Consider the following 14,193-nt stretch of genomic DNA (forward strand, 5'->3'; position numbering starts at 1 on the left):
CCCTTCCCGATCTCACCTCCCCACCCTTGTATTTCCTGGGAATCACTCTTTGCACTTTCATCGTTATCTCTTCTTCTGGGGAAACAGCAGAGACACTGGACTATTGTGAAAACTAAGCTTGTGAAGCTCTTGGCATACATTAAGGGCTTAATAAATCCACTGTTGAACGAATGAATGAAGGAGGCTTCACTTGCCCCGAGGGGAAGGAGGGGGAGACCTGGGACCCGAAGAGATGAGAGGGGTGGAGACAGGATCTCAGAGAAGCTGTCCCTGCAGTGACCCCCCACTTCAGTAACTGTTGTCATGACTCCATCCCTCCCCTTTTTGAATTCTCTCTCCAGCCCCTCCAGGTGCCTGCAGGTTCAAGGTGTGGCCAGACCACGTCATCCCCAAGACCCATGTTAACTCACTGCAAGAACAACTCCCACTGAGAGCTGGGCTGTGGACAAAAAACCTGATCAAACTAAAAGTGACATTTAACTTGTGCCTTTAATGTTCAAACAGCATTTAAATATTATTACAAAATGACAATATTGTACAAAGCAACATTGAAAACACTTTGGAGCTGTGAAGGGAGGTTTTTCCTCTTTCCAGTTCTCTGGGGGTTGTTCATGGCCATAGTATTAGTTCCCCCAACTCTGGGGCCTCCTGAGGCCCAACCCCCTTCAACTTTCAAGGGGGCTCAGAGAGGGCAAGGGGTTGGCCCAAGGCCACAGAGCTCTCCTGGCTTGTCTCCAACGCTGGCTCACTATTCACTGTAAGGCTACTTGAAAGTATGTTTTTTCCTGGAAAAAAAAAATAACTGCCTCTGGACAGAGGTGCGGCATGTTTGATTCTCCTCGAGGCTGGAAATCACAGACAAAAATCCTTCCCTCAAGCGGTGTGGTCATACATGGCGGGGGTGGGGGGTGGGGGTGGGGGGGTGGGGAGGGCAAGGGATGAGGGTTCTGCTGGGAGGAGCAGCCCAGCCAGAGTCCTTCCAGGCCCTGAGGGGCATCATAGAGAAGACAGGAGGAAGAGCTAGACCTTCCCCTTAAGCAGCTGTGCTCCCACGCGGGCTACCCCCACACAGGGGCGGGCGTGTGGCACCCAGGGCTGCTCCTTACAGTCCAGGGCTTAGGTGGGGCTCTGTTTAATGACCCACTCGCCATAGGGATTGGCACGGTACAGATCTAAGAGGTAGGCATCTGGGTCCAGGCAATGTTCACCTATGGGAAGCAGGGGACAAGGAGGTTGAGGGTGGAGTTTGTGGAAGATGCTGCTGGCCTGCCCAGAGCCCCTCACCTGGCTAGCGCCCCGCCTCCATTCCCCCCACTCCCTACCCCCTGCCCCCCTTGGCTGCTGTATCTCACACCTACCTCTAGCTCAGGAAAATTGACCTCCGCTCATGTCACATCCCAGGGTGGTGGGTAGGGTGGGGAAGAGTGGGGGTGGAGGGGGTGGGGGGTTATGGCCCCGCCCTCAGGGCAGCCCACAGCCAATGACTGACTGATACAAAGGTAGGAAGACTATCCTCCCTGCCTCTAAGGGGAACCTCGCTGATACACTTGCGCTCCAGACCCCCTTGTGGCCAAGGCTAGACTTCACGCCTTCTCCTCCTCGCCCTTGCAAGACTCTTCCAAAGAGCATCCTCTCAATGCATTACTACTCCCAAAGCTTGTCTTAGCCTCCGCTCCCTGGCCAGTGGCTCTCAGCAGGCGGTACCTGCACCAGCAGCCTCAGAAGCTCCTGGGAACTTGTTAGAAATGCAGTCTCAGGGCCAAGCCACCTGTGTCTTAGCCTCCAGGTGATTCTGATGCACGGCTAAAGTTTGAGACGCGCCATTCTAGAGATTGCAGCGAGGACAGCTGTCCATCCTCGGTTCCCACAAAGCCTCTCAGACATGTGTTTGCAGAATCCCTGGCCATGGGCCCGGAGCAGGTCCACTTCCGCTAGGGTGGCCCAGAGGCCTCACTTTCACGGGTGGTACTGACAACCATCATGCTAAGCAAAAATTCTGCCCTCTCCATGTCTGAGGCCACTCCAGGCCATACTCCAGACTCCAAGATGGAATCCTGAGCTCGGCCAAGGCTGACCTTTACCCTCACAGCCAGGTTCCCCCTGATTTCATGGGAGACAGAGGCCTGAGGGGAAGGCTCAGCCTAAGGTGGACTCCCCCCCCCCCCCGAGGAACCCAGTGAGCCCTCCAGGTCAGAGAGCTCCAGGGAGCTGGGCTCAGACCCACCCCCCACCAGGAACTTACCGATATTCCCTCCAACTTCATAGAGGACAATGTCGGCTGAGTTCCTCAACCTGCTGCTGCAAGACAGAGAGGAGAAAATCACCAACAAGGCTACCGGAGCAATGACTGCTTACAGACCCCAGCCTGGAAGGGGCTGTCCTCACTAGGCTGTGGTCCCAGCTGGGAGATGAGACATAAGGACCCTCCTGAGAAAGCCGGAGCCACAAAAAATCCCAGTGCCTGGAGACATGGAAGAGGTGGTGGGTGGCACTCGGGGAGAGCCAGTCATGAGTCCCCCACCACAAGGCAAGGTCCCTACCTGCTGGGCATCAGAATGGAAGCTATGGGAGTGGCAGGACGGGGGATGACATGTGGGTACAGGAGCCTGCTGTGAGGGGCAAATTGAGTCAAAATGAATTGTGGATATTGTATGATTATGTGTGATAATTATAGTTATAAGTATATAATTGACATATGAATTCAATTCCACAATCTGTTCCCAATTTGCCTTGTGGACCTGGGCAAGATCCTTCCCCTCTCTGGGCCTTAGTATTCCTATCTGTACAAGGAGGAACTGGACTAGACACTTGCTAATGGATGACCATCCAAGAGTCTTTCCTGCCAACTCCATTAAAAAGGTACCTGAGCCCCAGCCGGTTTGGCTCAGTGGTTAGAGCATTGGCCTGCAGTCCAGAGAGACCCGGGTTCGGTTCCTGCTAAGGGCACGTACCTCAGTTGCAGTTTGTCCCTGGCGCCCTAGTTGGGTCATGCGGGTGGCAACCATTCAATGTGTCCCTTTCACGTCGATGTTTCTCTCTCTCTCTCTCCCTCCCACTCTATCTGAAGATAAATGCAAAAATGTCCTCCGGTGAGGATAAAAAAAAAAAAAAAAGGTATCTGAGAGCTCAAGTTGTTCTTTGCATCCTGGAATGACAGTTACATATCAGCCCCTCTGATCCCCTTTCAGCATTTTGGCCACACTGCCTCAGGACCTTTGCACATGCAGTAGTCTGTGCCTAGAAGTCTTACCTCATTCCCCAGACTACACCAGGTGCCTTGTTTTACATTCACATTGTTCCTTATATTTCTTATAAAACTGAATACAGTTTGTAACTTGATATTGACTTTTGGCTATTTGACTCATGTCTGTCTCTTCCACAGGGCTATAAGTTTGTAAGTCCAGGGCCCCAATCTGTTCTTTTCATTGTGATTCTAGCATTCCATATGAGACCTGGTCTATAGCAGGCATTCATTATATACCTGTTAAACTGAATAAGAGAATGCTATTATCATTATTATTATTTGAAGCCAAGAAGCTCTCTAAGAAGGTTGGAGAACCCAGTTCTGACCATCCCAGAAAGGGAAAGGCCAACAGCCTGTGGGACTCTGGACTTGATGACCATCAGCTCTGAGGTGCTGACCCCTCCTTGGACCTGCTTCCCGCAGGAAAGAGGCTGCTGTCTTGAGGAGGTACCCCTTACCGTGGGAGGAGGATGTCCTTGTCCTCATTGCCCTCTTGACCCTGTAAACCAGGGCTGAGGTGCACTGTGAACTGCCTGAGGACATGAGCCACTGTGGTGCTGGGGGTCAGGGGCACCTCCAGGGTGTCTTTGATAAGCCAGGTCACCTGGATCTTCGCCACTTTGGGAGTCTGCAGAGAGAGATAGCTGCATATGCATGGGCACACACATGCATGCCTGGAATTCAAATGTGTGCACATAAATATGCATACATGTGCACTTACACAAATACGCTAAAAAATAAAAGATGCACACATACACATAAGCTGCTTGTGCACAGATCATACTTGATCATGCATGTCATACATGCGTAATGCCCCCTCAGTGTGCATGCACAAACACAGGCATAGAAACATGCATGCACATGCGTTCATTCGGGTGCACACAGCAGAAGTGCATGAAATGCACCTACGAACACATGCACATAGTTTTATATAAATTCCCATCACCCACGCACAACGAGATACTGGTCAATTGCTCTGTTTGGGACTCTAACAAGGAACCTTGTTCAGGACTCCTCCCAGAAACATTCAACGTTCTTGGAAGGCCCTTCCCTTCTATTACCCCTTCCTGGTCCCAATCACCCCACACCCCACAAAACAACCCCCACTCTCCCAGCCCTCGGTCACGCACATAAGGGAATGCGTAAAAATGAAGACCCCGCACTGCGCCAGTTTCCCCCGTCCTCAGCCCAGCCATCTCCCTTGTTTCTGAAACACCTGCTCCTCGCTCACTGTGGTGGGGCCGGCGCGCCCCCTGGTGACTGCAATCGGCAGCGCGTCCCTGACCAATGGGTAGCGAGTACCTGGAGGATGCGGAGGTGCTAGGTGCCCTCCCGCGCCTCTTCCTCCATCCGCCTGGGGGTAGGATGTGGGTGGGCACTCACCGGCTCGGGGCCATCCCCCGCCTTGTCCCTGTCTGCGTGTATCCTTCGCAGCCAGGTCCTGAGGCCCGTGTCGCAGAGCTGGGGGCGCCGGCCACTGCTGTCGTTCAGTTTTCGTATCTGGGCGACCAAGAAAGAGGAGACCTGGCCAGAAAGAATCAAGTCTTAGCAGAGGCACGGGGCTGCCCGGGTGAGAGGCAGAGTCCCCCAGAGTCACTGTGGCTCTTCCTTGTCCCAGCACCCAACATGGGACTTGTCAATACATATTTGTTGAACTTGGGGCTGAAGCACTAGTTTGGCAGGAAGAGAGGGGCCAGTTAGCCCCTACAGAGGGCCATGGAGCAGGGGACTCAGAGAGCCCACCCTCAGGTTTCGTGGACAAGGAACTCCCAGGCAGAGGCTGGAGGGTCCTCCACCTGTTGTGGCATGTTGAGGCATGGCTGCTCAGTGGCACATTCAGGCAGGGTTGTGCCCCAAACATACCTGGAGTGGGCTAACGCTTGGAGAACCCCCAGCCAGCCCTGCATTGGCAACTTCCGACAGAGACCCCCCCAGATCAACCCACACCATTCTCTCCAATCAGAAGCCCGCAGAGGGAGGGAGTCAGGAGAAACCCGGCTCCATGGACCCTGGTAACAAGGAGCATGTACTCTGGGGTCTGCCAGACCCAGTTCCATTCTGGCCACTCTGCTTACTGACTGTGTGACACCTGAACACGATGATACAATGGCCGAAGAATGACGAGGAATTCTTCAATTCTCTGTGTCTACACCTATGTTGCCTGACGCTTTTACAAGAAGGCATGTAGGCATTTCTAAAATTTTTAAAACTCCCTTCAATAAAAAGTGTTACAGTCAAATGCGTTTTAGTAGCCACATGGCCTGAGAGAGCCGACAGAGCACCCAGAAGGCAGTCCTAGGGGCGTGGCACAGACCTGCGGGCGGAGGGCTGGTCTTGAACAATAAGCAGAGGGCCAACACCAAAAAAATAAACAACCCAATTGAAAAATGGGTAAAGGACCTAAATAGACACTTCTCCAAAGGACAAACAGATGGACATAGACATATGAAAAAATGTTTAGTGTTACTAATCATCAGAGAGATGCAAATTAAAACCATAATGAGATATCACCTCACACCTGTCAGGATGGCTACCATCAATGAATCAATAAACAACAAGTGTTGGCAAGGATGAGGAGAAAAGAGAATCCTTGTGTACTATTGGTGGGAATGCAGATTGGTGCAGCTATATGGAATTATGTCAAAAAATTAAAAATGGAACTGCCTTATGACCCAGTGATTCCACTTCTGGGAATTTATAAGAAGAAATCCAAAACATTAATTTGAAAGAATATATGCACCCCTATGTTCATTGCAACATTATTTATAATAGCCAAGATTTGGAAGCAAATTAGTAGATGAATGGATAAAAAAGCTGTGGTGCATTTACACAATGGGATACTACTCAGCCATAAAAAAGATGGAAATCTCACCCTTTGTAACAGCATGGATGGACCTGGAGAGCATTATGCTAAGTAAAATAAGCCAGTCTGAGAAAGACAAGTACCACATGGCTTTACTCATATGTGGAATCTAATGAACAAAATGAACTAACAAGCAAAACAGAGACAGATTCATAGGTAGAGAGCAGACTGACAGCTGTTGGGGGTGGGGTGGGTTAGAGGGTTTGGGAGGGTGGAGGGATTGAGCAAAAAAAGAAAAAATTCATGGCCACAGATAACAGTGTGGTGATTGCCGAGGGGAGGGGTGGGGAGGTAGAAGAGGGTATAGAGGGATAAATGGTGATGGAAGGAGACTTGACTTGGGGTGGTGAACACAGTACAGATGATGTGTTGTGGAATTGTGCACCTGAAACCTGTATAATATTGTTAACCAGTATCACCCCAATAAATTCAATAAAAAGGAAAATAAATAAATAAAGTAAAAAATAAAAAAGAAGCAGAGGGTACCAGGCTTCCACTCTTTCTAAAAAAGTAAGTGGCCCTGGCCAGTTTGGCTCAGCGGTTAGCGCGTCGGCCGGCAGTCCAGAGAGACTCTATCTGAACAACAACAACAACAACAAAATGGGAAAAAAATAAAATAAAATAAAAAAGTAAGTGAATTCCAGGCAGAGTGAACTGCATAAGTAAATCTCAGAGGTGTGACGTGTAGGATGAGTGTGCAGAACCATATGGCAGTTGGCGTGTTTAGAACACAAAGGAGTGTCTGGGCGTGACGTGGGAGAAACTGGGAAGAGTCAGAGAGCTTTGCTTTCTAGTTTCTGGAGTAAAAAGCTATCTTAATGACTTCATGGATGGCGGGAAGGATGGAACAAAGAAAGGAAGAAAGGAAAGGAGGAAGAGAAAAAAAGGAAGTGGATGGATAGATAGATCAATTGGTGGGTAGGTGGGTGGGTGGATGGATGGATGGATGGATGGATGTTTGGGTGGGTGGATGGATGGTTGGGTGGGTGGATAGATGGATGGGTTGGTGGGTGGATGGATGGATGGATGGATGGATGGATGGATGGATGGATGGATGGATGGGTTGGTGGGTGAGTGAGTGAGTGAGTGAGTGAGTGGATGGGTGGATAGATGGATGGGTTGGTGGGTGGGTGAGCGAGTATGCAGGTAGATGGGTGGTGACCAAGTGGAAGGATGAAGGGACAGATGGAAGGAAGAGGCTACACATTCCTGAGTGAAGCGGCCTGAGCAGCAGTGCTGGGCAGTGCTACCTTGTACCCACGGGAGTCTCAGGTGTTAGTGTTTCTGCTCCATCCTCAACTGTCAGCAGGCCTTGCTGCCCACACCACTGAGGGTCTCTCCCTACTCTTGCCCCTTGCCCTTGCTTTGGATTGTTACTCAGGGCAAAGCTCATGGGGGCAGGGGTGTATTAGTTATCGGGCTCAGCCTCTGTCTTAGGCAGTTCCTGTGTCCCTAAGCCTGTGGTGGTGGGGGTGTGGGGGTAGGTAAGGGCAGCTTTTTCAACATCATTAAAGTTTTGTAGTGAAGGAATTATTTGTGGGATGTCAGGGAACACCCTTAACCTGGGGTAGACCAGATGGCAGTGGGCTGGCTGAGAGGTGTGAACACCTTTTGGACACTAAGTCCAGGGAAAAAGAAGATACTGACCATACATAGGAGCCAACAAGGGTCCCAGAAGAGACACAGCTAAGGATTAGAAAGAACAGTGCCCAGAATCACGGATGGCAGGGGCAGCAGGGCCGCTGTACCCCGAGGAGAAAAGGGGCCCCGTGCCCGCCTTCCAGACGGGCAACCTTCCCTCCATCACCGTCTCCCAGAGCACTCACCACCCAGAGCAGATCCTGGTAGTGCACCATCATCTGCACCACCTCGGCTGCCCCCTCTGCCAGCTGCTTCTCCTTGCCCTTGGGGAGTTTGGGGGGCTGCCCTCGGTGCAGGAAGAGATTAGGGGCCATTACTGTGGAAACATTCCACAGCGTCATCTTGTTGTTCTGCTCCCGGGCCACCACCTTCCTGAGGAACTCCAGGAGCGCCTGGGAAGGAGCACAGGGCCTTCCTCAGATCTTAGCGCCTGGCACCCCACCTTCCCGTGACACCCTGCTGCACCCCACCTTCCCATGACACCCTGCTGCACCCCACCTTCCCGTGACACCCTGCTGCACCCCACCTTCCCATGACACCCTGCTGCACCCCACCTTCCCGTGACACCCTGCTGCACCCCACCTTCCCATGACACCCTGCTGCACCCCCACCTTCCCATGACACCCTGCTGTACCCCATCTTCCCCGTGACACCCTGCTGCACCCCCACCTTCCCCGTGACACCCTGCTGTACCCCCACCTTCCCTGTGATACCCTGTGGCACCCCCACCTTCCTTGTAATACCCTGTTGTACCCCCACCTTCCCATGACACCCTGCTGCACCCCCACCTTCCCCGTGACACCCTGCTGCACCCCCACCTTCCCCGTGACACCCTGTTGTACCCCCACCTTCCCCGTGACACCCTGTGGTACCCCCACCTTCCCCGTGACACCCTGTGGTACCCCCACCTTCCCCGTGACACCCTGTGGTACCCTCACCTTCCCCGTGACACCCTGTTGTACCCCCACCTTCCCATGACACCCTGTTGTACCCCCACCTTCCCCGTGATACCCTGGAAGGAGCCAGGGGCTGGAGTAGGGGTTTCAGCTCCAGCTTTGCCATTAGCCCACCCCATGACTTCTCTGTATCTGTTTCCTGCTCTGCAAAATATGACCAAGACGTTTCCCCTTCCCTGCCCCCTCAGAGGCTAATGAGACATCCGGGAGCGACTCCAACTTTCAGGTAGGAGAAAGCCATAGCTCTGGGAAGTGGGTCTTTTCCTGGTGAGCCTAAGACAGCTCCTTTTTCTGGATCTGGGGAGTCTGAATCCACCCCAAATATAAGGGAAAGAACAGGGAAGCAGAGACAGTGGGAAGGGAGGGGGAAGGTGGTAATAGCTGCCATTTACTAAGTATTCCTTGTGCTCCTGGCCCCTTAGTTAGCACCTTACACACATTTATCATCTCATTTAATTTTCACAATTCTATAAAGTAGGTTCTACCATTTGTACCCATTACACAGAGAAGGAAATTGTGGCTTGGAGAATGTGCCAAGGCCACATAGCCAGTAAGGAGGAAGGGATAGAAGGATGGAGAGATGGATGGATGGATGGATGGATGGATGGATGGATGGATGGGTTGTGGATGAGGATGGATGAAAGGAAGAAAAGATGGATAAAAGAAAGGAAGGAAGGAAGGGAGAGAGGGAGGGAGGGAGGGAAGGTGGGAAGAAGGGAGGGAGGGAGGGAGGGAGGGAGGACGGGTGAGCATATATTGAGCAGTTGCTAAGTACCACATCTTCTACTCTATGATTCCTTGTGTATTCACTCCTGTATTCCCCCAAACAATCACACAGATGCTATTACTATCTTCAGTTTACTGAAAAGCAGACAGAAGTTCAAAGAGGCTGCCTCTTCAACAAAGCTGAGGCACAAGGAGTGAAGATCACTCCCTCGGGGCCTCCTGTGTCCAAGGCAGGCAAGGGTTCCAGTGGCCCCGGGGCCTCTTCAGCCTCGCCCTAGTGGGTACATCTGGATTTGACCCAAGGACAGCCAGGAGGATGCTGGGAGCTAAGCCAGGGCTGTACCCAGCCCCAGCTCCCAGTTCTGAGCACCCACTGCCATAATACACAGTGGGAGTTCCCTAAGAGAGCATTTCCCAAGCGGGTGCCCCACAGAACCCCAGTGCCATGCTATGCTTTCCATAACAAAGGGGGTCCCTGGACAACTGACTCAGGAAACTGCTACACACTCTCATCTCACCTGGAGATACACAAAGCCTCAGCATTCAAGGCTCTGAGAAGTCCTGTAGGAAGGGATGAGCCTAACTTTATTTCACTAACTCAGTGTGCAGCCATATTATTTGGACACAGAGCCTTCTCCCTGATAGATCTGACAATGATGTTGGGCAGTACACACTCTAGTAACTGTCATGTCCTTTCAGGCCTCATCTGTTCTCTTTAGGGAAAAAGCCTCAGGAAAGACGTGGCCATCACTGTTGGTTGTCACTGTTGGCCTCCCAGCCCCTGACAGAGCTATTGAATGAATGAATGGAGGAATGGATGGATGGATGATGGATGGATGGATGATGGATGGATGGATGGATAATGGATGGATGGATGATAGATGGATGGATGATGGATGGATGGATGGATGGATGGATGGATGGATGGATGGATGATGGATGGATGATAGATGGATGAATGATGGATGGATGGATGGATGATGGATGGATGATGGATGGATGGATGGATGATAGATGGATGGATGATGGATGGATGGATGGATAATGGATGGATGGATGATAGATGGATGGATGATGGATGGATGATGGATGGATGGATGGATGGATGGATGGATGGATGATGGATGGATGATAGATGGATGGATGATGGATGGATGGATGGATGATAGATGGATGGATGATGGATGGATGGATGGATAATGGATGGATGGATGATAGATGGATGGATGATGGATGGATGATGGATGGATGGATGGATGGATGGATGGATGGATGATGGATGGATGATAGATGGATGGATGATGGATGGATGGATGGATGATAGATGGATGGATGATGGATGGATGGATGGATAATGGATGGATGGATGATAGATGGATGGATGATAGATGGATGAATGATGGATGGATGGATGGATGATGGATGGATGATGGATGGATGGATGGATGATAGATGGATGGATGATGGATGGATGGATGGATAATGGATGGATGGATGATAGATGGATGGATGATGGATGGATGATGGATGGATGGATGGATGGATGGATGGATGATGGATGGATGATAGATGGATGGATGATGGATGGATGGATGGATGATAGATGGATGGATGATGGATGGATGGATGGATGGATGGATGGATGATGGATGGATGATGGATGGATGGATGGATGGATGGATGGATGGATGGAGCCATTAGTGGCTGTGGGCTGAGATGACAGTGTGGAGGCAGCCGGAAGTAACTTTCACCTTCAAGGCATTCCTGTTGGGTTCTGGGAGGATCAGGATGAGCAGGTGAAGGGCCTGCAGCCGCTGCCTCAGGTCCGGAATGTCTGAGGGAAGAGGGCAGACTCGTCTCAGGTCTCTCAGGGCGGCTCAGACATGCTCTGGCCCTTCGTCTGGAGGCCCATTCCAGAACTGCAACGCCAGGGTCAGCCAGGATGCCCTTTTTATAAGGCCTGGAACTGTTTCCTGGGCGGTCATGAGGCTCACTCGCTATAAGTGTGAATAAAAAGTAACACACACGTGTGCATGCACACACACACACACGTACACATACACACACCAGACATGCGGTCGAAGAGGTAGATCTGAGTCAGAAAAGCAATGGGCCAGCAAGAACCCTTACAAGAGATGGATAGCTTGACTGGTTTAATGAGACCCTTTGTGTGGTGAGGGTTGCAAAGGGAAAGCTGCCCACGCCTGGGGTCCGGCTCTCCCAGGAGAAGAGGAGGTGGTAGGTACAGAATTCAGAGAAGTTCACCAGAGCAGACCAGACTCATCAGCTGAGAGAGCTGGAGCCCGGAGGACAGTCGTGTAGGGGACAGAGGCTGAGCATCCAGGGCTTCGTCCCTCAGATCCTGTGTGGCACTCATTCAATCACTCATTCATTCACTCAACAATGACCATCAAGTGCCTATTAGGTGCTAAGCTCCCGTCCAGGGACCTGGGACATAGCAGTGAAGGAAACAAACAGGTCGCAGGTTCGTGGAGCTTATGTTTCATGGGACAAGACAGACACTAAACAAGCAAAGAAATAACCAAGTATCTTCAGACACCAATCAGATCAGAAGAAAACAGGAGTGTTGAGATCAGTGGTGCAGGTCGGGGTCTCTCTGAGGGGCTGAGCTGACATCGGAAGGACAAGAAGCAGCAGCCGAGTGATGGGAGGGGCGGCAGAGAGAGCAGCAAGGACAGAGGGAAGTGGGCACAGCAAAGCCAGATGGTGGGGATGGAGGGGCCCAGGAGGGGACGGGACCGAGCAAGGCCTGAGTGGCGTTTGTTACAAGTGGGTTGCCAGGGTTGTGAGGCCGTGGTGGCCCCTGATCTGGTCTGATCTGACCTATGTGAGAGGCAAGGCTGGAGGGGATCTCTCAGGCCCTGCCCCTTGCATGGGGGTGGAAATCAGGCTGCCTGAGCCCCGAAGCTCTTTGGAGAATCAGAGAGAGGGAGAAAGTGCGCACCTGATCTTCCCTCAAGGTCGCAAAGGGGAGCGACTTTCTTCTTTCAAGAAAAACAGAAGTGACTGTTTGCACTCTCTGGATTGTAAAGAGGTCCAGGCGGGACATGAATACGCAGAATATCAAGAGGCATCTGGGCAGTACCTGCCGATCTGCAGACCCAGAGAGACATGCACACAAGAGGCACACTTGGCACACCTTAGAGGAACCTGACAACCTGGACCCCGTGGGCGTTATAAAGGGAAGAAAACTGGTCTGAGTGAGGACTAATAAGGACTGTGGGGTGCAAAACCTTATCTCCTCTCCTCCTCACACTGCACACACACACTCATGCACATACACATACACCACACATGCACACAGTCTACATGCACATCATAAACATACACATGCACATGTACACATATGCACACACACGCACTTTCTTTCCCATCAGCTTGAAATCACAGGGACCATGTCATCCCGTTTCCCACCACTCTCCCTGTCCAGCCCAGGCCATCAGACACTCTTCTCCCAAACAAGTGTGAAGGGCCGGGGACACTCACTGGGCACCACGGCGAAGGCCGGGAGGTACTCAGCAGTCAGCAGAGGCTCTGGCAGCTCCCGGATAAACCTTTTGAGCAAATCGGACGCATCATTGTGGTGGACGTCGTCCCAGACAAACAGGCCGGAGTAGAAGTCTCTCTCCAGCTTTTGTTCCAGCCCCTGAAGGAAGGGGAGCACTGATGAGAAGTTGGCTCAAGGCTCCAGGAAAACTGGCCCCACCACTTCTCTGGGCCTCAGTTTCCTCATCTGCCAAGTGGGGACAACGGTAGCACTCACCTCACAAGGCGCGTGTAAGTCACTCAACAAATGTGGACAGCCTGACCCCTAGGCTATGCTGTGCCGCCTCCCTCCTTTCAAACCCTCCAGATTCCACTGCCCAGTCAGAGACCGAAGACAGTGACCGGCGTGAATGGATTCTCTCCCGGATGAACGCACCGTGAGGATGCTGGCAGATGCCACCTCGGGGAGGCAGGGGAGCCAGAACTTTACCTTGACCCTGGCCTGGGATCCAGGCACCCTGAGAATGCCTTCTGTGTCCAGCCCTCTCTTTTCCAAACAGGACAGCAGCTATGAGAACAAGAACCCAACGTGTAAACCAGCGGGCACTGCAAAGTGGGATTCAAACTGGGCTGTGTGTCTTCCAGGAAGACAAAGCAGAAGAGAGAGCTAGGAGGAGAGCTTTCTTGGCCTCTTCCCTGAGCCAGGCATTGTTCTGAGAGCTATTTTCAGAAGTACGCATTTCTCTCTTTCAGTCTTTACTAAGACAATGCTGTTCTGCTAACCTCACTTCACAATACTGAAGGCAGGCTCAGAGAGGTTCCAAATTTTCCCCCAAGTCTCCCAGCTAGCATGTGCCAGAGTCAGAATTTAGACCCATGTCCCCTGATTCTGAAGTCCACACCCCGCTCCCAGGCCAGCCGTCAGTGGCGCCCAGAGCCAGCCTCGCCCGCGAAGGGAGCCCATCTGGGGATAACTCACAGCCTGAAGCACCAGTGGCACCTGGGTGCTGGGGAGGGCTCTGCGGTCAGCTTCCAGCAGCCCTTCCAGAGGCATGCCAAAAAGGCGAGTTTCTGTGGGAAGTCCAAAGAGCAGAGGGCATGTCACTCCCTGGAACGACCACCTGCAACATCTCCTGGGCGACTAGAGTCAGACTGCTTTCCCTGCGCGAGGACAGAGCTCCCTGGAGAGTGCTGAGCTCAGACTGCACTCAGGCAGAACACAGGCCTCAGCAGTAACCGAAAATCAGTTGTGTCAC

At 52.0% G+C, this 14,193-nt stretch overlaps 1 protein-coding gene across 1 annotated transcript in view; it reads right to left on the reverse strand.

The window, feature by feature from the left end:
* Window positions 1-955: 955 nt before the first annotated feature.
* Window positions 956-14,193, reverse strand: part of ARHGAP40 (Rho GTPase activating protein 40) — a 39,225-nt gene continuing 25,987 nt past the window's right edge. Inside the window, exons 7-15 of the mRNA XM_036245385.1 lie at window positions 13,917-14,008; window positions 13,428-13,505; window positions 12,938-13,097; window positions 11,182-11,264; window positions 7,934-8,140; window positions 4,628-4,768; window positions 3,703-3,872; window positions 2,243-2,298; window positions 956-1,208 (exon numbers count right to left, since the gene is read on the reverse strand). Of these exons, the coding sequence (XP_036101278.1) occupies window positions 1,117-1,208; window positions 2,243-2,298; window positions 3,703-3,872; window positions 4,628-4,768; window positions 7,934-8,140; window positions 11,182-11,264; window positions 12,938-13,097; window positions 13,428-13,505; window positions 13,917-14,008 (1,079 nt within the window). The 3' untranslated portion in view covers window positions 956-1,116. The remainder of the gene's footprint in view (window positions 1,209-2,242; window positions 2,299-3,702; window positions 3,873-4,627; window positions 4,769-7,933; window positions 8,141-11,181; window positions 11,265-12,937; window positions 13,098-13,427; window positions 13,506-13,916; window positions 14,009-14,193) is intronic.

This window comes from Molossus molossus, unplaced genomic scaffold (assembly GCF_014108415.1).
Source record: "Molossus molossus isolate mMolMol1 unplaced genomic scaffold, mMolMol1.p scaffold_m16_p_6, whole genome shotgun sequence".
NCBI classification, from domain to species: Eukaryota; Metazoa; Chordata; class Mammalia; order Chiroptera; family Molossidae; genus Molossus; species Molossus molossus.